At 44.8% G+C, this 23220-nt stretch overlaps 1 protein-coding gene across 2 annotated transcripts in view; it reads left to right on the top strand.

Moving 5' to 3' along the window:
- The window catches only part of LOC147706617 (cell adhesion molecule CEACAM8-like), a 139161-nt gene that overhangs the window by 67625 nt on the left and 48316 nt on the right, over positions 1 to 23220 (top strand). Inside the window, exons 3-6 of one of the 2 annotated variants that reach the window (XM_086933107.1) lie at positions 3904 to 3969; positions 9300 to 9365; positions 15037 to 15174; positions 15256 to 15344. In XM_086933107.1, coding sequence (XP_086789233.1) covers positions 3904 to 3969; positions 9300 to 9365; positions 15037 to 15174; positions 15256 to 15344 — 359 coding nt within the window. The remainder of the gene's footprint in view (positions 1 to 3903; positions 3970 to 9299; positions 9366 to 15036; positions 15175 to 15255; positions 15345 to 23220) is intronic. The other variant, XM_086933108.1, reaches the window with a different exon arrangement.

Below are 23220 nucleotides of genomic sequence, written 5' to 3'. Positions count from 1 at the left end.
AATCTTCAGTGCTTGGGGACATGTTTGGTGTACGTCAGGTACAGGGATTAAGATATGGTACCAAGAGCCCGATGTTGGAGAGACAGAAGTAAGCTACTGGTTAAAAAGTCAGATGTTTAATACCGTTATGTCGTGTGGATGGGACGAAATGTACGTAGTCTGTATGTACATGATGGAACTAATCTAAGGGACTTGACAAACGCCTTAGTCAACAACGCTCCATTACTCTTGGGTAGAAATGTGTTTCATATATTCCTTCACCATATATTTAATAATATAATTTCGAATTGGATTTAAAATTTGGAGTGTTAATGCTTAGAGTGGGCATTTAAAAGGCAAATGTAATGTATTAAAAGTGTTTTTACTGTTTGAAATAAGTGACAATTTGACAAAGTTTATTTACCCCACTGTATGTAATGTATCAACGTTTTAGACATAATATCAACCTTTTTAAATTCAGTAGTTTGTAACTATTGATGGATTTCTTCCTGAATAATGATATTAAATACACTAGATTAAGGCGGAGAGGAACTGTCTCTCCACAACGTTGGCTACTCTCAGGTCATTGATGAAGGGCGGCGAGGATTTTGTGATTCAGGAAATGATCACAGATAAGGTCACATGTGTCAGTTTGGTTCTCTTCAATACTTGATTCTTTGTTAGATATTCAAGTGCATTGTCTGATGCTTTGTTGTAATCTTCTGCCAGAGAGGAGGGAGACCTGGTCTGACTGACAAGAGGAGGATTCGCTGGAGGATTTGAGACTCTGAAGAGAGCATTAAATGGTAGAGTGAGGGTTTAAAATCAGAGAAAAACATGCCTGAAACCACAACACTGAATATGGTAAACACTTTGTGCATCAGTCGTATGTAAGTCTCTATCGTCCTATAATTATAAATCATTACAATCATGGAGAATAAAAGCAACAAGTCTTAAAAAAGTCGTCAAAAAGAGTTTTTGAACAGATGCATTACCAATTTCAAGATAATTGAGGGATGACATACCGTACTGGACCATTGAAATCACATGAAACATCATAAAAGTAATGTTTCGTCCATTTCATTATGTAACCACTCTATAATAATAATAATAAAAACTTCAATGCGTTCAATCATAGCCGCCTGGCTCAGCCCAGTAATTAAAGTGCCTTTGTGCAATCCCTTCGCACACGTTATACTTGATAGGGACATCATATATAATAATAATAAATAATAACTTAATCTATAAAGTGTCTCTACTGAAAGCTTAACAGCATTTTATTAGGATCATATACAAGGAAACCTATGTTCCAGAACAAATTTCAGAAACTATGCATTGGAGGACTCATTGATAAATACAAATAAATATTGCCTTTGTTCTTAATTTTTTTTTAAAGGAGCGAGTTACAATTGTATTAATATAACCATTTATTATTCCTGTAACACAGGCAAAACATCAGCCTGGGTCAGTTTCTTCTCAGCAATAAGGATGAACTTAACAAAATGGGTTGTTAAAGTGGTGGTATGCCCTCAGAGGCACAAAATAATTGCTTTGCGACACGTTCTTACTCCTATTTCCACAAAAATGGGGTTTAACAGTGTTTACCTCTCTTGTCGCACTCTAGAGCAAATACATACAATTTGCAATAGAGTTTCATTGACACAAACACATATTCTACAATATTGTGTTTGCCAATTTTGTACTAATCTCGGAGTTCCATCCTGTGTTGGAAAGCAGCCAAATCTTAACATAAGATATCTAGCTCTTAAAACCACTTTTAAATTGGAGGTTAAATAGGGTTGGGGCTCTCTTTTATTGTACGAGTTAATAACAGACCGAGCATGCCTTTTTTGCAATCGCCTCCTTATCCAATAAAAATGATAAAAAGATAGTTGATTGATTTAACATCTGCTTTAAAACAATGTTGTTTCTATCCAAGTGTCCCAAAGACGGGAACTTAAAAGTGTTTAGGCTCTCCGTTAAATAGGATCTCCAAGCACTAGCATAGTCTTTATTTATTATTTCTTGCCAACAAGAGTTGACAAGAGAGTCAGAATCTGATAGATAAAACGAAAATGGGGGCATATTAGCAAGAACCTCGCTAAAATTATCGCCATTTTAGCAGCAGGAAACTGCTGCTTAAAAGGCAATATTGGGCTTGCTAATGTGTGTTATAGAATTCCAATATTAGCCCAGGTTAGATGTGAAGGACATCTAACCTGGGCTTCTATCGGAATTCTATAACACATATTAGCAAGCCCCTTATCGCCGTTTTAGCAGCAGTTTCCTGCCGCTAAAACGGCGATAATTTTAACAAGGTTCTTGCTAATATGCCCCTTAGACATTTTAGAAATGTGGATTGTCACACCAGAGTTTGACTTATCAGTAAGCATGGGCGAATTTTGCGAATCTCGCGTTCGCGAATTTTGCGGATTTGCGAACTCGCAATCCGCAAAATCCGCGAATTCTCGCGAATTTGCGGATTTTTTTTTTTGTGTTTGCGCGGGTTTCTGCCAGTTCGCGAGGGTTTTGTACAATGTCGCAAATTGCGAACTTACCTGTCGGGTCGCAAGTTTCGCGAACTTGTTGTTTCTACGTGTCCAGCCTGTTTGGGACACTCTTCTTCATCACTGCCACTCTCTGTCACCACTGCCACTCTCTGACTACTTATGCCACCCTCTGGCCCACCCATGTCACCCTCTGTTTCATCACAGCACCCTCTGGTTGTCCAGTCAGTGTACATTATTGTGGCAACGCAAGCACTCCTTCCCTGCCTCAAGTGACCTGAATTAATTTGGGGCTGATTAATGTGTCACAGAATATTTTTTTAGCTGGCACCTGCTTCCTTAGTGCTTCCTGATTAGTGATCTTTTGCACTTGCTAAGTGCTTTCATTGTTGCAAAATTAGTTACAACACCTGCCCTGCCCCAACTGACAATAAAGAATTAGGGGCTGATTAATGGATTTGAACTTCCAGCCTGGCTCCTGCTTGTCTCCCTTAGCTGTAATTCAGGACCTTTGTGGCATATGTGTAACTATTCTGAGGTTCAGAGCAGGGTCACATAATAGTTTCAACTGGCAACTGAAGTCTGGAGGGGCCCCTCAGGAAGCACTACAGGAAATGGCTACTAATGATGAGCCTGAACTTTTGAACCTGGTAAGTAGTTTCAGTTTTGCTAAGATCGTATTTCTGCAATTTTGCACTTATTCACGGGGCGCGAACTCACGCGAACAGTGCGAACAGTGCGAGCAAAATCCGCTGCTCGCGGATTTGCGGATTTTGCGGGAGATTCGCAAATCTCGCGGATTGCGAATTTACCGAAAATCCGCAAAATCCGCGAGCGAAACGGATTTTCCGCCCATGCTTACTTATCAGGCTAAACTTTAGTCTGTCATTGAGACTGTTCTAGGGAGAAGGGCAGTAAATTCATACCTATTGTCACTTGGCAAGATTCCAGGACAAGTTCTCTTATGATGAAAGTTTGCATGGGGTTCAATTTGAACAAGTGGATGAAGAAGTATGTTTTCTTTAAAAAAAACATTATTTTCCCAGGTGAGCAGATAATGACACATTCTTGCCGAATCTGGTGCTGCCACAGTAGATGATCGGTGATGGGATCCATTGTGACTCCCTTGTGAGACAAACCATACACCTGAACCTTAAAGACTCCTTATGTATGATTACTTCTTGAAGAAGGTTTTCAGTATGTCATTGACACAACTGTTGCAGATGTTAATCAGAACTGTTAGGTTGGATAGAGGCTAGAATCTTTAGTTTGGCCAAAAATGACTGATGGAAAGAAGGAAGTTTTTTTGTGGAGCAGGGATATTGTTTCCAAGGATAAGAAATCAGAGGGCCTGGTAATGCACTTCACAATTAAGTGCTCAAAGGATTTATAGAATGAATTTGTGATTGCTTTGTAGTGCCTGAAGCTGGTGGAAATAACATCCGGACCTCCACCCCGATGATCGTCTTTATTCCAGAGAGAGGTAGGTCAGAGTGAAGTGTGGTGTGAATTTCTTGGTAACAAGGGTTGTGTGTTGCAGATTATAGGTGATTGTCATGGGTGAAGCATGAATTTCATGTCTCCTTTAGTGACTTGATAAGCACTGAGCTGGACCTGTTAGTATGGGGAGCAGCACCCAACACCCCAAAATTTAGCCACTCAGAAATTCAGATCACCCCAAATTTTACCTTTAGCGGTTCCGCTTCAATCCTCAATCTATCAATAAAGAACCTCATCCTCATTATCATACCTAACATTAATCTAACCAAGTATAAATAAATAACTGGGAACATTCAGTAACTGAGTTCTAGATCAGGAATAGTTAAATGGTTTTATTACAAAATCTCAAAATCAAGGGGTACAGATAAATGCAAAATATGCTGTGAAGTCTCAAATGCATAATACATAGTCAGAAATCCAATTAATCTAAGTCCCAAGTGAACAGCTAAATTATAAGTGGAGAGGACAGAGTCTCTGATAGAAAAAGAAATCATCTAATTATAATTGATATAATCACAAAGGAAACCAACAGCATCTCCGGCAGAAAAGGAAAGGCCTCCCAATAAATAGACATAGCCCCTACTAGACAGGAACATCTTCTAGCTCACCTAAAAAGCTGAGTTTTTATACACAATTTCAGAACAATCAAACCCTCTACTGCCTGATCTTGCCCCCCACTTCCCCCCGGCCAAACCCTTTTTTTGCTATTTGGGGTATTCCATGCTTAGGCCCCCATACCTTTTTGTCCACATAAGGTATCCATGCCTGTAGGAAATTAGACTCTGCTTTTATGGTTACCCCCACTTTTCGCCTGGTGTTATGTTGTTTCTGACTAGTCTGACTTTGACCCTGCTAATCAGGACCCACACCTCTGTGCTTCCTCTCCTAAATGAGTTATGGTGAGTACATAGGTACACCCCAGATTGGTCACTGGTGTATCCTTATTAGTCCCTAGTATATGGTACTGAGGTATGCAGGACATAGGTACACCAGGGGTCCCCCATGCGATGAAGCATGTATTATGACACCCATGAGAGACCACTGAAACTGTGACTACCGGCCTGCCATTGCAGCTTGTGTAAGCTGGTGCTAGCCCCACTTACGGTAGATTTAGGTTTCCCTATATCTAAGGTCACTGCACTTTTTAAACCCTATCAGTCCCCCCTAAAGCAGTCCTTTTAATCCTGTAGGCAGGGTGCTCGCTTCTAAGTGTGAGGGTGCCCCTGCATGAGCAGGATACCCCTACAAAGTTCGTAGTCCATTTTCCCGGGTTGTAGGTGCATCAGCCATAATGAAATGTAGAGGGGCCATGTGTCATTACACAATGACCATCTCTAAACTGGCTGTAATGAACCATGTCATGTTTGGTATCAAACATGTTGGAATCATAGCTCCCGCACTGTGATTGGTGTGGGATTCATGATTTCAGGCACTGTAAAGCTCCTCCGTGAGGCCCTCAGTGATTCCGGTAACAGTCTTACAGAACCAGACAGCGACCAGAGACATGTTTCTGCCCTTCTGCTGCTGAGCCAAGCTTGAGCAGGGGAAGGCAGAACAATAGATATCCTGTTACATGGAGGTGTTACCACATCCCAGATGGGATTTATTTTGTTGGGGCAGGGGGGGGATGCATACCAGCCCCACTGAGACTGCTTGAAGAGCACACTTAGTGCCCTCCTTGCATACTCCAGTTCAAACCAGTTCAGAGAGCTGTTGACTCCCACTCTGTCGTGAAACTGGACAAAGGACATGTGAGTACCCTCCCCACTGTCCAGCCCCTCCTTTGGGAGGGACCCCTGAATCGTCCCAACCCTTTCCTTAGGGTACTTAAGGGTTTACCTGTGGGTGCGTCCCTTGATTTGTTGTGGGACAAGATCCAGATCTGACACCACTTCTGCTGCGACCGTCTTGGAACTCTGGACATCCCTGGACTTCGCTCTGGGCACCAAGACTGCAACTGGGAGACTAATGCTGCTCCTGGTCTCAGTCCTGCTCGACTGCTGCAAAATCTGTGCCTGTGCTTCAAACAGGATCCTCCCAAGGCTTGTGGACAACCAAGACACCTGACAGAATCTCCATTGAAGTGATCTGCAGGCACCGCAACAAATCTGACCAGTCTGCTGATCCTGGGCTCCCACTGACTCTGAAAGGCTCAGCAACACAGGTGGTGGTTCTTCAACTCCATCAAGGCCTGCGCTGTCTTCTCACTGAGTTTGAGGCCAGTATCCCTCTTTGGAACCGCAGGAACTGAACCAATGTTCACCACTTCAACTTGTCATTGCAAATGCTTATTGGCTCTGTTCCTCAGAGATCTTTGGGCTCCAAGTAGCCTCAACCTCAATCATCTCCTGTGGCCAAGATATATATCTCCTCACCACATCTCTTGCACTGTGGACCTTCGTCTTTGTCAAAATGATCGAGGTCTTCTTGCTACTCCAGTGCTTACGTCCTGTGGGTCCTCTTGAGGGTTCTTGAGGGTCTTCTTTGACTCCAGTGGGATTCCCTGATTGCTCGGGCCTACTCTGACTCACCTGCTTGTTGTAAGTCTCTTGGACCTTGCTGATCCCGACACTGCACCTTTTTTCGCTTGCCAAGTTGTTTGCAGTTGCAAGGCTTGTTGGTTTTCCAGACAGACTCCGGCCCCTCAACTCTCGACATCTGATGTGGGTCAGCTTGTGAACAGCTCCTGGTCTTCCACAGCATTGCCTGGTCCACACAGCTGCAGCTCCAATGTCACTGTCAACTCTCAACACCCGATATCGGTGGGCGTTTGTCATCCATGCCTCCTGGTCACTTCTGAGTGGTATGAACTCTGTCCCCTCTGCTTGCAGGTACTGCTCATCGTGCATCCACCTACGGGTTCCACCTGACACTTTCCCCTTCTTTTCCAGCGGCATCTTCCTGAAATCCTCCATTGAGTTTGAGAGCGGTTTCAACGCCACTTTGCATCTATGCAACCGGCTTCCCTGATGTAGGTATCCTAGTTCCTAGGGTATCCATGGGTTGGGTGGCTCCTCAACGTTTTGTCTTCCATTGGGAATGTTTATGGCCCGCTGGTAAGGGTCCTTCTTCTTTAAAATTGCAACCGCAACTTACCCATTTACTTGAATTGAGCAGGCAGTCATGTTCCCACACTGCACACAGCCTACGTGGGGTTCCTGGTTACTTACCTTGGGTGGTTCCTTGGGTCCCCAGCCCTTCTACATCTTCTGGGTGTAGTCTTGTCTTGAGTCGTGGTTCGCATCCCGCTATTTTAGTATATGGAATGGTCTCCCCCTGGCGACCACTGTGTATTCGTGCTACTTACCTGTTTTATTTGCAAAGTATTGTGTGCATTGTGTAATTCTCCGGGTTGGAGATGTTTGTATGTGTTAGTGAGTGTCTTATAAGAAATATCTATTTGTATAAATACATTGTGTGGTTCTTTTTCATTTAATCCATAAAAGTTAGATTACTTTCTAGTAAAACAAACTGCTTTGCACTCCTTCTGGACTGAGCCTGGAGGCTATTCTCCTAAGCTACCACTTAAAGAGCTTTCTAAGGTTATAAATTGGTTTTCCTGAGCACTCACAATCTATACAATCTAATACCACAATTTGTAACAGTATTTCCAATGTATCCAAAGCAGTTCCAGGTGGGTAATCCAAAATAATATATCAAAAAGTCCTTCAGATCATGAGTCTTTATTTTTTACTTCTCTTCAAATATAGCTTCTCCACATTCCATGTACAGATGTCATTGGATTTATTCAGCCATTCAGACTCCCTTGTGTGACAAACCATACACCTGAACCTTAAAGACTCCTTATACATGATTACTTGTTGAGAAAGGTTTTCAGTATGTCATTGACACAACTATTGCGGATGTTAATCAGAACTGTTAGGTTGGATAGAGGCTAGAACCTTTAGTTGGGCCAAAAATGACTGATGGAAAGAAGGAATGCTTTTTGTGGAGCAAGGAAATTGTTTCCAAGGATAAGAAATCAGAGGGCCTGGTGATGCACTTCACAATTAATTGCTTTAAGGATTTATGGATAAGCATGGGCTAATTTTGTGAATTCACGATCCGCGAATTTGCGGATTTGCGAATTCGCGATCCACAAAATTCGCAAATTTGTGCGAATTTGCGGATTTTTATTTTTTGCATGATCGCTGGGTTTTTTGCGTGTTCGTGGGGTTTTTGCGTGTTCGCTGGGCTTTTTGCGTCTTTGCGAGCCGCTTGCATAGCGAAGTTACCCATGCAGTCGTTTATGGGAGAGGGAGAAAGAGATAGATAGATAGATAGATAGATAGATAGATAGATAGATAGATAGATAGATAGATAGATAGATAGATAGAAAGAGAGAGAAAGAGAGGGAAAGAGAGAGGGAGAGAGAGAACGAGAGAAAGAAAGAGAGGCCGGATCTCTGAAGGGCCAGATTCCTGAGTTGCCCCTACAGAACATACAGCTTTTTATTTTTAGCAAAATGCATATGATGCATGGAGAAGTGTGGCTCAGGGGTTAGAGGCGGCAGACCCGGAAGCTGAGATCGGCCCTGGACCAGGGTTCAATTCCCTGCCCCGACGGGGGTTGGGCTCAATAATTCCACGGACTCGATAATTCTCGCTCCGGTGCCTACTCGACTCACGGGTTCACACTCTGCGACTCTGGGCAATAGCTTGCTTAATCTCCACAACGGCCCCTCGCGGCGGGATGCCTGGCTTTCACCTTGTGGATACCCTGCCGGGGTATCTCACAGGGGAATACCAGGACGGGTTCCCTAAGCAAGCGCATAGATGCCTGCGATGTGGGCGATTTGCGCTATATAAATACATGTACATTTACATTTACATTTACATTTACAAAATTGTGCTGTAAAGGTCTTTTTTAGTTTAACCCCTCCTGACAACTCAAAATGGGTGTATTTGCCATCCTCTTCCTTCTTCCTGTTTTTTATATCTGTAAGTGCTTCCTGATGAGGTTTAATTCCTTGGACAGGTGCCTCGTTGCCTACTTTTACTATTCTCTGACCCTGCTTCAAGGGTCAGAGCAGGGTCAGAGAATAGTTGCAAGTAGGCAACGAGGCGCCAGGAAGCAATTAGCAGCAGGTGTCCACGTTGAAGTTAATTTGTTTGTAACCCTTTTGTAAAAGGTTACAAAGAAATTAGGTTCAACTTTTGCACCTGCTACTGTAACCCTTGCTTGGCTGAAAATTCGCCCCCGCTGATTCGCGGGTTTTACCGCGATTTCGCGAGATTCGCGGATCGCGAAATCGCGGAAAACAGATTTTACGCCCACCCTTATTTATGGATTGAATTTGTGATTGCTTTGTAGTGCCTGACGCTGGTGGAAATAACATCCGGACCTCCACCCCGATGATCGTTTCCATTCCAGAAAGAGGTAGTTCAGAGTGAAGTTTGGTGTGAATTTCTTGTGTAACAAGGATTGTGTGTTGCAGATTATGGGTGATTGTCATGGATGAAGCATACATTTCATGTCTCCTTTGGTGACTGACAAGCACTGAGCTGGACCTGTTAGTATGGGGAGCAGCACCCAACACCCCAAAATTTAGGCCCTCAGAAATTCAGATCACCCCAAATTTTACCTTTAGCGGTTCCGCTTCAATCCTCAATCTATCAATAAAGAACCTCATCCTCATTATCAAACCTAACATCAATCTAGCCAAGTATAAATAAATAACTGGGAACATTCAGTAACTGAGTTCTAGATCAGGAATAGTTAAAGGGTTTTATTACAAAATCTCAAAATCAAGCTGTACAGAGTAATGCAAAATATGCTGTGAAGTCTCAAATGCATAATACATAGTCAGAAATCCAATTAATCTAAGTCCCAAGTGAACAGCTAAATTATAAGTGGAGAGGACAGAGTCTCTGATAGAAAAAGAAATCATCTCATTATAATTGATATAATCACAAAGGAAACCAACAGCATCTCCGGCAGAAAAGGAAAGGCCTCCCAATAAATAGACATAGCCCCTACTAGACAGGAACATCTTCTGGCTCACCTAAAAAAATGAGTTTTTATACACAATTTCAGAACAATCAACCCCTCTTCTGCCTGATCTTCCCCCCCCCCCCACTACCCCCAGGCCAACCCCTTTTTATGCTATTTGGGGTATTTCATTCTTAGGCCCTCATACCTTTTGAGTCCACATAAGGTATCCATGCCTGTAGGAAAGTAGACTCTGCTTTTATGGTTACCACCACGGTTTGCCTGGTGTTAAGCTGTTTCTGACTAGTCTGAATTTGACCCTGCTAATCAGGACCCACGCCTATGTGCTTTCTCTCCTAAATGAGTTATGGTGAGTACATAGGTACACCCCAGATTGGTCACTGGTGTATCCTTATAAGTCTCTAGTATATGGTACCGAGGTATGCACGGCATAGGTACCCCAGGGGTCCCACATGGGGTGAAGCATGTATTATGCCACCCATGAGAGACCACTCAAACTGTGATTACAGGCCTGCCATTGCAGCCTGTGTAAGCTGGTGCTAGCACCACTTACAGTAGATATAAGTTTCCCTATATCTAAGGACCCCACTTAAAACCTATAAGTCACTCATAAAGCAGTCCTTTTAATCCTGTAGGCAGGGTGCTCAGTTCTAAGTGTGAGGGTGCCTCTGTATGAGCGGGACAACCCTACAAATTTCGTAGCCCATTTTCCCGGGTTGTAAGTGCATCAGCCATTATGATATATAGAGGTGCCATCGGTCATTACGCAAAGACCATCTCTAAATTGGCTGTAATGAACCCTGTCATGTTTGGTATCAAACATGTTGGAATCATACCTCCCACACCGTGAACGGTGTGGGATTTAAGATTTCAGGCACTGTAAAGCTCCTCTGTGAAGCCCTCAGTGATTCCGGTACCAGTCTTCCAGAACCAGACAGCGACCATAGACAAGTTTCTGCCCTTCTGCTGCTGAGCCAAGCTTGAGCAGGGGAAGGCGTAACAATAGATATCCTGTCACATGGAGGTGTGACCAGCTCCCAGATGTGATTTAGCGTGTTGGGGCAGGGTGGCAATGCATACCAGCCCCACTGAGCCTGATTGAAGAGCACACTTAGTGCCCTCTTTGCATACTCCAGTTCAAACAAGTTCTGAGAGCCGTTGCCTCCCACTCTGGCGTGAAACTGGACAAAGGACATGGGAGTACCCTCCCCACTCTACAGCCCCTCATATGGGCCCCTGAATTGTCCCAAACTGTCCCAAACCTGATCTGACACCACTTCTGCTTCTACCGTCTGGGCACTCTGGACATCCCTGGACTTTGCTCTGGGCACCAAGACTGCAACTAGTAAGACTAATGCTGCTCCTGGTCTCATAGTCCTGCTCATCTGCTGCAAAGTCAGTGCCTGTGCTTCAAATAGGATCCTCCCAAGGCCTGTGGGCATCCAAGACACCTGACGGAATCTTTCTTGAAGTGAAGGAGTCACTTCCCTGCATCTGCAGGCACCGCAACAAATCTGACCAGTCTGCTGATCCTGGGCTCCCACTGACTCAGAATGGCTCAGCCACACAGGTTGTGGTTCTTCAACTCCGTCAAGGCCTCCACTGTCTTCTCACTGAGTTTGAGGCCAGTATCCGTCATTGGAACCGCAGGAACTGAACCAATTTCCACCATGTTAACTTGTCCTTGCAAATGCTTATTGGCTGTCTTCCTCAGAGATCTTTGGGCTCCAAGTAGCCTCAACCTCAATCATCTCCTGTGACCGAGATATTCCTCCTCACCACATCTCTTGCACTGTGGACCTGTGTCTTTGTCAAACTGCTCGAGGTCTTCTTGCGACTCCAGTGCCTCCGTCCTGGAGTTTGGCCTGCCCGCTCTGCACCATGCTACCCCCGTAGAATTGGCTACCCCATTTCTAACAATGTTCTACTGAACTTAGAATTGTGTAGTTAAGAGACTGGCACAACCCTTTCTCCAACCTCAGGAAGTTTAGCTTCCACGAGGGTAGGTTGGTGCAACACCCCACTACACCCAGAGCCATGTCTTTAGTTGGGAGACCAGTGTACCCAAGTCTACTAAGTACAGTGGTCTAATGTTTGAGGAACTAAGGTCCCTGTGTAGCATTAGGAAGATAAAGACAGGTTGCAACCCCACCATTAAGCTGCTCTTTGAACTGCTGCACCAGGATGAAAAAATCCAGGAGGAACAGGCTCATGGGTGGAGATACTCTTGAAGAGGGAGCACCATTGGTTCATCTAGTGACCTCAATTCAGAGTATGGGCAAGTGGAAACAAATGAGGCCAACCTGCTAATCTCTGACTCCTCAAGGAATAGGTGAATAGTGCAGATGGCAAATAGGACATTCCCTCTGTTCCCCCAGGGAGGATTCAGAACAGATCAAGGCGGTCTCGGTCCTCCTCTATAGAATCCAATGGTTCAGGCACTTCCATCGGGACCTCGATATCTAGTAAGAGGGACAACTCTTTGGAAAGGGAATACCAAATGCTCAAACTTGAGAAAGCTAGGCTCAGACAAGAGCAGTTTGCCCTTGAAAAAGAGTCCCTGGAACAACAGAAGACTAGGAAGAATTTATGACTAGAGTCCCATGGCGCCAGCAACAGTGCCCCTAGATTTAGAGAAAGTTCTTTTGACAATAGGAACCTAAGCAGGATAGTTCCTCCTTACCAGGAGAGGGATGATATCCATAAATGGATCAATGCTTTGGAGAGGGCCTGCAAAGTTCAGAGGGTCCCTCAAGAGCAGTGGGCAGCAATCATGCAGCTCTGCTTTGATAGCAAAGGTAGAGATATGCTCATTGCTGTTATAGAAGAGGATGCTGACAATTACTCAGTACTGAAGAGTGATCTCATAGATGGGTTTGGATTAACCACTGAACAGTAGAGGACTCTGTTCAGAGAAACCCAGAAGGACACACCCAGGACTGGGTAGACTTTGTAGACAGTGCTATTAAGGCTCTGGAAGCCTGGCTTCATGGAAGCAAGGTAAAGGACAAATGGAGGATTGTACAATTTGATCATGAGGGAGCATATCCTTAATAACTGTTAGAACCAACTTCTGCAACAGTACCTGGTGAACTTTGATCTGACCTCTTCCCAAGAACCGGGAAAGAAGGAAGACAAATGGGTCCGCACCAGGGTCAAGCGGAAAAGCCATGGTAATGGAGGAGACCAGAAGAAGCAAGATTCTTCTAAACCCCAGAATAAAGGTGGGGACAAGTGTAAAGATAAAAAGGAATCTTCAGAAGGGTCCCAAAGACCTGCATTTGGGGGTGAGTACCAACATTTCAAAAAGAAACCATGGTGTTATTTATGTAAAGTAAAGACCCATTGGACAAGTTATGTTGATTGTCCAAAGGCCAAGAAAACTTCAACTACCACTGCTCCTAATGTACCTGCTCACTCTCCCTTATTGCCACACCACCGCTGTTTCAACAGGGGACCCAGTGCACCCTGCGGCTCTTTTGATTGCCTCCAACGATGTTCACCTGGGTCAGGAGGCCCTTTAAATACTGAGCAGCTCTCCCGCAGCGTGGGACGTGTGCGGGCATGCCTGGGGAGTAAGAACCCAGAAGAGACTGGGCTGGGCCATCTCCATGACAATTATGTCACTGCCCCTCTCTGACTACACTCTCACCAGCCGCCCGCCGAGGACTAAGAACTGTGGATTAAGGTACTGTTTGCTTATCCCCAAGGTCCGAACTGCAGAACTGTCATTGTTGTATCATTTGACGGGGTTTTGTTAACTTAAAGTGCCACGCATTAGTAGCCCTAAGCCCAGCAATGGGCATGTACTATCTATCAGTGGAAGAGCCCTGAGCCCACTAATGAACAATGAACTATGCACCAGCGGAAGAGCACTAAGCCCAATAATGGACAATCAACTATGCACCAAAGGAAGAGCGCTAAGCCCAGTAATGGTAATGGACTATGCACCAGTGGAAGAGCGCTGAGCCCAATAATGGACAATCAACTATGCACCAGCGAAAGAGAGCTTCGCCCAGTAATGGACAATGGACTATGCACCAGTGGAAGAGCGATGAGCCCAGTAATGAATAATGGACTGGGCCCCAGTGGAAGAGCGATGAGCACAGTAATGAACAATGGACAATGCACCAGTAGAACAGCCCTATGCCAGGTAATGAACAATGGACTATGCACCAGTGGAAGAGCGATGAGCCCAGTAATGAATAATGGACTGGGCCCCAGTGGAAGAGCGCCAAGACCAGTAATGGACAATAGACTATGCATCAGTGGAAGAGCGCTAAGCCTAGTAATGGACAATGAACTATGCACCAGTAGAACAGCCCTATGCCCAGTAATTAACAATGGACTATGAACCAGTGGAAGAGAGCTAAGCCCAGTAATGGACAATGGACTATGCAACAACGGAAGAGAGCTAAGCCCAGTAATGGACAATGAACTATGCAACAATGGAAGAGAGCTAAGCCCAGTAATGAACAATGGACTATGCACCAGCGGAAGAGCCCAGTAATGGAACTTCAGTGGAAGGACCTTGGTCACTTGCAATGTTAGAAACACTGGGAAGTTTATTCATAATTCATGCATATTTAGGAAATTTACAATGACATAATTTAGTCTTCATCTGCAAAGCTGCATAGGGAAAGATACATAGATAGAAAGGGTTGGAGGGGACAAGTAACAGGAGTGAGCAGAAAAAACATCCATATTAAATAAAATGGACATTTCATCAAAATGTGGCAACAAAAGTGCATTAATAAACACACTGCTATACATTATATTAAACTAACTTCAAGTGTTGTCATGTGAGGTTATTATTACCAGATTATACCCATTATTAAATTCATTATTCAGAAACATTTTCCATAATAATGCAAATCCTAAAACCATTTCGACAATCACAATTTGACAAATTATCTACTGATGTTGAGAAGTGACGATAACCAGCTCAGAACCTTTAATCCAAAATACTGGTGTGTTTAAAGAATCTCTTAGACCTTTTCGTCTCTACTCCTTTTTCTTTTCCTCTTTTTTCTACGTTTAACCGCATCTGACAAGAGCTGGAGGAGCCTGACACTTACAGGTTGTCTCTCTTCTTCAGGGGCTCCTCCTGCTTCAGACGCCTCCTGTTCTTGCTGGTGGGTCACCCTGGCGGTGGCTTCAGGGATGCTCCTCGGTGCTGTCGTCGCTGTCCTTGGTGTGTTTCTCTTCTATGAGAGACGCGCAAAGAAAGCAAATGGTAAGAGTCTATTCAAAGTCCCATTTCAAAGTATAAAGCAGTGAAAAATCAGGTGCGATATAATGTGGTCTCTTATTTCAGGTGCGACCCGTGGTGGCAGCCGTAGATTCATCTATGAACCTGCAGTAAACTATGGGAATGTGGAGACAGGAAACGGAGCACAGGCTGCAGTGAGTGCATTATATTAAATCTATAAATCTATATGTACAGCCTGTAACCAAGAGCCTACTCCCAAACTGCAAAGAGTAACACACATTCTTGCCATAAAGATGTATGTACATGTAACAGACATATAGCCAAGCACAGGCTGCAGCAGTGGTCGAAGTGGGAGAAAAAAAGTAGGGGAACTGTGGACGGAGAATCAGAAGGCGGGAATCACCTGTGGATTGGGTCAGTGGGCGCAGCCAGAGGTCTATCAGAAACAGCAAAATATCCTAATTTTTAATATTTGTTTTCCATTTCACTAACCGGTTACAGCTTATTACGTTATTTGATGTAACCGATGGATACACATGTTTATTTAAGGTTTAATATGAGTTATTGACATTAAAATACATTCGCAAAGATGAATATGTTTCCAATCACAGAATCTCCCAAATATCCCTAAAAGTGGAATGGCGAGCCATTTGTCTCTCAGCCATGGCTTCTCTGTCATCAGCACTTCTCCTTCCTTTTTCCACAAGAGCAGTTCAAGCATACATAGCAAAATATTCTAGTTCGTACATTTTTTCCACATAATTATGGCTCTGCCATATTTGTCACATAATACATTATCTGCTGCATAATCTAGCGATTTTAACTAATTGATTATAGCTGAAATGGATCAAAAATTACTGGGGCTCTGCTGCTTTCCTGACCTGACTGGGCGCATCTTGCATCGTAACTTTGCCCCACGGCTGCTGCTTGAACCGGACACGCCCACACCGCCCACACCACTGCGGGACTGCGAGGCGATCTACAACACCTGGAGCCTCTTCCCGCATCAGCAACGCCCCCCCGCCTGGCTTCCTGATAAAATTTCGCAGCACCCGCTGCGCGGGTGCTACTCAGTGCTGGGGCTCTGCTGCTTTCCTGACCTGACTCGGCGCATCTTGCATCGGAACTTTGCCGGCTTCTGCCTTGTTGTCCTCCGGTCGCGGCACCCGCTCCACGGCTGCTGCTTGAACCGGACACGCCCACACCGCTGCGGGACTGCGAGGCGATCTACAACACCTGGAGCCTCTTCCCGCATCGGCAACGCCCACCCGCCTGGGAGGTTAAAAACAGTCTTGCCGTCTCGCGCAGCGGGACGCGCGCGGGACGCAGCATCAGGCGAAGACCGGGCAAAGAGTTGGCCCTTTGAGGCCGTTCGAGTACGGTAGAGTCTGGCCCGGGCCCACCCCCCCTGCTCGACTTCACCCTACGTTGGCGGAACGCATTGAATAAAACCTCATGTAAATTGTTTATAGGTAGAAGTCATATCATACATATAGTGTGGGTTATATAGATCTACTAATACCCTACCTATTAGCGTGTGAGATATAATTTAGTCATAGTTGGTCTAAAGTAGTTAGTAATATGCCTTTAAGATCAGGCAAAGAGCGCAAAGTCCAAATACAAACCACCTCTGGAGTGGTTTCGGGCCCACTTGATGCCTTTATTACCCGAGCTACAGGGATACTGGAAAAGGAAATTGCGATGGTGGAAAAAAGACTTTCCCTTGATCTTGTTAGCGGGAAGCGCTCCTCGCTGGGTGGGATGGCAAAAAGTACCAGTCCCGCAGTCCATGCAGCATTAAATTGTATACATTCTGTCACCACCGAGGCAATAGTACATATAGATGGTGAGGGGGAGGGCCCCTCTGCTCCTTCTCTGGTTAATGTTGACCTGAATTTGGATGATACTTAATCAAGCGGGGGGATGAAACACAGAATAGCGGGGAAAATGACCTCAGTCTAGAAACCAGTCACCCATCTTTTAATGCCTTTAATGCTTTTAATGCTGTTTCGAACTTCCCAGTAGAGGTAGACCCCTCAGGTTTAGAAATAACATCCCGGAAGAGAAAGCAAGCTTTGAGTCACCTGGGGGGGAGAGATCGTAAGATGCCCAAACTAAATGACACATCTAGCAATGATGCTCCTGCCCTCGAGCATCTCCCAGACACACAAATACCTCCTGTACTCCCTAACGTGTTATGCCCTTCCCTTATTCCCCTGGGATCTTCCAATCCCTGCCCAATGCGCCTTAATAGTGATGAAGTCTTACTGGGGGCTTGCATATTTCTACCCCCAAAGACAGAGTTTTATTCCATTAGGCTCCAAATACAGGAGACCGCCAGACAGGAGACCGCCAGTTAGGAGGCACCCTACAGTAATGACACCACACCCACAGCAATTTCCACTTCTCTTCAATCATTTTGGACCCCTTTCCGATCTTGAGGCCATAGATTGACATCATATAACGACTAGGAAGATCAACTCTGTTGTGAACCATGGGTACGTGGCAGCGATGCCAAGTCGGGAGGTTCCTTCGCTTACAAATAATCTAGAGGCAGGTTTGGGGGCACTAGTAACCAAAGAAGATGCTGTATTAGTGGTTGAAGATCTAATAGAGGTTATGCTGGTGGGGGAATCTTTGGATAACTTTGAAAGCAAAGAGAGAAGGCTAGGAACAGGGGGTGAACTGGCTACCCCGGTAGCATCAGTCTTAACGATCCCCCCCCTAGCCTCCCCCTCTGAAATACTTAACATAGTGTCTTGGAATGTTGCTGGGGTTAAGGGCCGAATGTTCTCTGAAGACTGGTTGGAGTTTGCGGATAAATTTGATGTTATCCTATTACAGGAAACCTGGGCACCAGATCCAATCTATAGGTTAGGTTATGTAAACTTTCTCAAACCAGCTATTAGAGGTGGCAAGGGGCGAGCTTCAGGGGGTTTGTTGATCTGGGTGAAGCAGTCATTGGGATATCACCCAACTGAGATACCTGTAGAGAACCCGGACCTTCTGGTAATTAAATTGAGCAAGATTGGCCACCGGAACCTGATTGTTTTTAACATATATGTACGAGGCTTACCTGGCGGCCGATGCCCCGCTATGCTGGATGTATTGGACCATTACCTTGTTGGATTGGGCAGCGAAAACATTATCCTCCTAGCTGGAGACTTAAATTGTACTTTTGAGCTGCTTTATGATCCAGGGGACAGCTGGGGGTCCGCAGAGGATGCAGCTTGGAACATTCCTGATTTGATGTCTACTAAAACTGTTAACTCGACTGAGGCAGCCATGAACTGGATGGCTCTATGTCTAACCCGGGGTCTACGGGCCATTAATGGTCGCACTAAATCAGATCTTTGTGCCAATTATACTTTTGATAATGGTCTAAGGAAAAGTCGAATAGACTATCTTTTGTTAAAGTTGGAATATTGGCCTCTGCTGGTGGACATGGAAGTGGTACCCCGCCCAGAAAGTGACCACAACCCCCGACACTTAAACTAAGGCTACCAGGAATGAAGCCATTGGAGGAACCAGTTACCTCACGGACAGGGGATGTGCTTCTGACTAATGACCGAAAAAGGTTAAAATGGTCTAGGTTCGTGGGGGACGAGGCCCTACAGGAGAATGTCGAGACTGTGGTTTCTAATATGTTTAATGAAATATTGCCTTATGATTTGCCAGGGGGTAGCCCCGAAACCATAAACATTATTATTGACCTCCATGAGCGTTGTTTTGACCAACTAAAGATCCTCCTTTCTCTTCCATGTCAGAAGGGACCTACTAAATGAAATGTACCCCCTCAGAAATGGTACAATAAAAAGTGCAGGGAGGCCCACAGTCACCTTATTAAAGCAGTTAAATCCCGGGACATGGGCGCTGTGAAGGCAGCTAGGATGCAATATAGGAAAATTCAGTGGGAAGCCAAACGGGAGTGGGAGGATATGTATTGGTCCGACCTTTTGGATGCCACCACCTCGAATAACCCGATTAAATTCTGGGACTTAGTAAAGTGGGGGAAGGACCCAGACTCACGTACTCCTACAAACCACGTGCCTCCCGAAGCTTGGGTGTCATATTATTCGGCACAATTTAGTGTGGGGAGAAACTTAATTTCTCTCAAACCGAGGTAGAACTAGCACTTGGCTTGACTCAGCGGGGGAAAGCACCAGGGATGGACCTTATCCCTGCAGACTTGTTCAAAGCTACCCTGCCCTTTGGGTGCCCTATATAACAAAGATCGCTAATGCAATAGACAAAGGAGCTAGAATCCCTAAGTCGTGGAAGGGGGCGGAGATACTCCCAATCCACAAAAAAGGCGACAGGTCTAATCCGGGCAATTATCGCCCGATTAGTCTCATTGACTCCCTCCAAAAAATTATTGCACGCATGGTTCTGGGCAGGGTCCAAGGTTGGATCAAACTAGAGGACATACTATCTCCCATGCAAGCGGGCTTCAGATCGGGCACGAGCACCATCGACCAGGTGTTCAGATTTTGTCTGATCTACTGGAAGGTGGTCTTGCTCGGCAGTGGTACCATCTTTGCAGCGTTTATCGATCTGAAGTCCGCTTTCGATCTAGTGCCGAGGGACAAACTGTGGTGTGTCTTGAGGGATTTAGGACTACCAATGGAACTACTTGACCTAATAGTTAAAATGCATGAGGACAACTATGCAAGGGTGAGGTGGGGAGGTCAGGGACAAGTGAGGGAACCTTTTCCCGTAACTCGAGGTGTCCGTCAGGGGTGTGTCCTGGCACCAACACTCTTCCTTTTATTCATTAATCAAGTAGTCAAATTCTTCGCAGACACTCCCACTGATGCCCCTGTGTTGGCAGGGACAAGATTCTCAATGCTCATCTTTGCTGATGACACCCTACTCCTCTCATGAACACGTAGTGGTCTTCAGGGGGCGCTTCGAGGAGTTCTGTGTCATTAACGACCTTAAGGTAAATGTGGGCAAAACCAAGTTTATGGTCCTTACAAGGAACCATTCTGTCCGGAGCTCTGTAAGCATGAGTGGAGTAAACTTGGAACAAGTTGAGACTATGACGTATTTGGGGGTTACCCTGGACCATCGCTTGGGATGGAAAGATCAAGTCGGTGCTCAACAGCTTAAGCACGCCCGACTCACCGGTTGTCTATTGAACGAGCAAAAGAGATCAATCACAAAACGGGTCACCCCAGCGCTTAAGATTTATGATGCCAAGATCAACTCGGCAATCCTATATGGTGCAGACCTCTGGGGATACATGGATCTCTCAAGCCTATTCAAAATCCAGTGTAAGTTCCTACGGAATCTAATAGGGCTACCTCAATCGTCCCCATCCATACCCCTTTGTTTAGATCTGGGGTGTCTCCCAATTAATGAGATGGCAAGATTTAGATTGGTGGCCTTTTGGAGGCGTATATGGCCCTCCCCCGACCTCACCCTTTTTGCTAAGGAATTGGCCGAAGTCAGGTCAATTGGGGGCTCCGGGAGAATTTCATTGCTACAAACGGTAAAAACCATTTTGGTAGATATGAGACTAGAACAGCTGTGGACATCTCCTAGTACCAACACCTTACCATCCAAACAGGAATTCAAGGCACTGTATTGGGCCTCGCTCCGTCAATCACGAGTTTCTGCCTCCAGCTCTACTAGTCTAACGGGAAGGTTTCTGACTTTAAGTTGGATCCCTCCCGCGAGACATATTGGGATGTCATCACCAAACCGCTGGATAAGAAACTCTACCATCAGTTTCGGGTAGGAGCTCTGCCATTGAACACCTTCACAAATAAATGGACTAATGGAGCTACTGAATTCTGCAGATGGTGCCCAGGTCATAAGGAAACCGAGGGCCATTTTTTGTTTGCCTGCCCATTTTACTCAGCGCAGCAAATAAAATGGCTAAAAGCTCTGTTTCAGCCCCTGCCCCTTAGAAAGTCCGCCGAGGCCATTCGGGTTTTAAAAACCAACACCTCAGAGGTGATTGTGGTGAGCCTAGCCAAATTTCTAGGGTGGGCTTGGATCATCAGGGTAAAAAGCAGATAAATCCCCTAATAGGGCTCTCTAATGTCCCTATTAAAAGTTTGTTCGCTTCCCTTTTTTCCCTAAATACAGGATAATATATTATGTATTTTGTATTAGGAATGGTTTTGCTCAGTTGTATCTTTTTAAACTTTTCAATCTTTTAATATGTCTTGGCCAGGTCTGTCTTTGTATTTCTTGATGTTTAATAACATTTTAACCTTAAAAGTGTTTTTGTTTTGTTCTGTTTTTCATGGTTTCTTTATGTTTAGTTATATGGAATTTAGCCGATGATGCTGCTGTTTTAAAATATCACTATAAAATGTATATTGTTAAGTCTATTTAAAAATTCTGAAACTTTTAAAATATGTTACATTGTGTCTTTTATGATTTTTATATCGAAATAAAGACTTTAAAACCTGAAACCTGAACTAAAAAATGTGACTTGTGCTGCTGTGAAGTGGAGGGCCCTCGCAAAGGTTGACAGGTCACATTTCGCCCTGTTCAGTTGTATGTTCCACTGATTCTAATAAGGAAAAATCTTTGCAGAGACTGTTAGCATGTGTAAAAATGGCAAAATATTAAAGTATCAGAAAATGTAGAGCACCACTAATACCAGTGTAGGGTGTCAGAGCACTTTACATCACACATATTACACAGAGACAATCAGTCATACATGTGTAAACACTATATAGGAAATGTTACAAAGGACTACAAGGTGTAGGAGACACATAATAAACATTCTAGTAGGCAGCATAGTTTAATAGTGATTGGTCTGGAGAAACACAAAGTCAGAATTTAAAATGTAATACCATGGTTGAGGGATCGTTTTAATAATCAGAATTGATTTCTACCTAAATGATCCCTTTTTTGCAACATTTGGATAATCAAAGACTGGGAGAAAAACCATAACGCTCTAATTTTGGATTTTTTATTTGGCTGAGGGAAGGGGAATCGAACCCTGATATCTTTTACGTTCTTCGACTGCATTCCACCATTTCACTCACGATGGTGCGGTCTAGTGGTTCAACGCTGGCCCCTTCAAAACGGGACGCTGTGCGAGTGCGTAGCGGGTGCGCCTAAGGTAAGCCCATCTGCGCCCGTCAGCGTCCTGGAGGGGGCTGGGCCGGGGATGCTGCCGGTTCAGTTCTGGAGCCGTCCAAGGTAATCACATATGGCAGGAACTGTCTTCTAGACTTTGAGCAGTGCTCTGCTTGCAGACCTCACTTAGATATGTTGGGGAACAATCTTTCCCTGAGGTGCAAAGGCTATAACTGGACAGTCTGTCCTTCTCTCAGAGAGCGCAAAGTTAAATTGGACACGACTGCCCCTAACATTAGAGCAGACGCTTCATGTAACTTCCTGAGGGCCTCTTTACTGAATGTTCGCTGCTTAAAAAAACATGATTTGAAATGTATGATTTTTTAGCCGACTCCTCCCCCGATCTTTTTGTTTCTCACGGAAACCTGGCTAATGGATGCGTCCAATCCTACTATTGCTAATGCGATTCCCCAGGGCTATATGATTTTGAGGAAGGACCGCCCCATGGGGAGAGGCGGCGGGTTAGCCATAGTATAAAATAACTCCTTTTCCTGTATTCCCTTAGTAAATACGGAAATAGAGGGGGCTGAGAGTCTGGGTTTTCTCCTGACATTCTCGGCTCAGCAATCTATGGCAGGAGTAGTAATCTACTGTCCTCCCGGACCGGCAAATAACTTTTTGGAATCCGCCAACCATATTATCCCTCCCATTGCAGATAAATACACCCATTGTATGGTCCTTGGTGATTTCAATCTTCACATGGACAAGTTATTGGACCCGGATTCCAGGATACTGTATGAATCCTGTGATATTTTCAACCTGACTCGGTATGTAGGTCTTCCCACCCATGACAAAGGGCACATACTGGATCAAGTCTTTTCTTCAAACCCGATTTACATGGATGTCCCACTAGCCCTAAGTTGGTCAGACCACCATCTGATCATGGTTACAATTCCTCGAGAGTATGCAAGGCCCCAACTTACGGACACAGTCAGGGCCAGTCACAGTTTCAGGCCATTCAATCTG

The sequence above is a fragment of the Lissotriton vulgaris genome, chromosome 7 (assembly GCF_964263255.1).
Source record: "Lissotriton vulgaris chromosome 7, aLisVul1.2, whole genome shotgun sequence".
Taxonomy (NCBI): Eukaryota; Metazoa; Chordata; class Amphibia; order Caudata; family Salamandridae; genus Lissotriton; species Lissotriton vulgaris.
The sequence above is the reverse complement of the archived record's forward strand: the minus strand, read 5'-3'. Positions and strand labels throughout refer to the sequence as shown.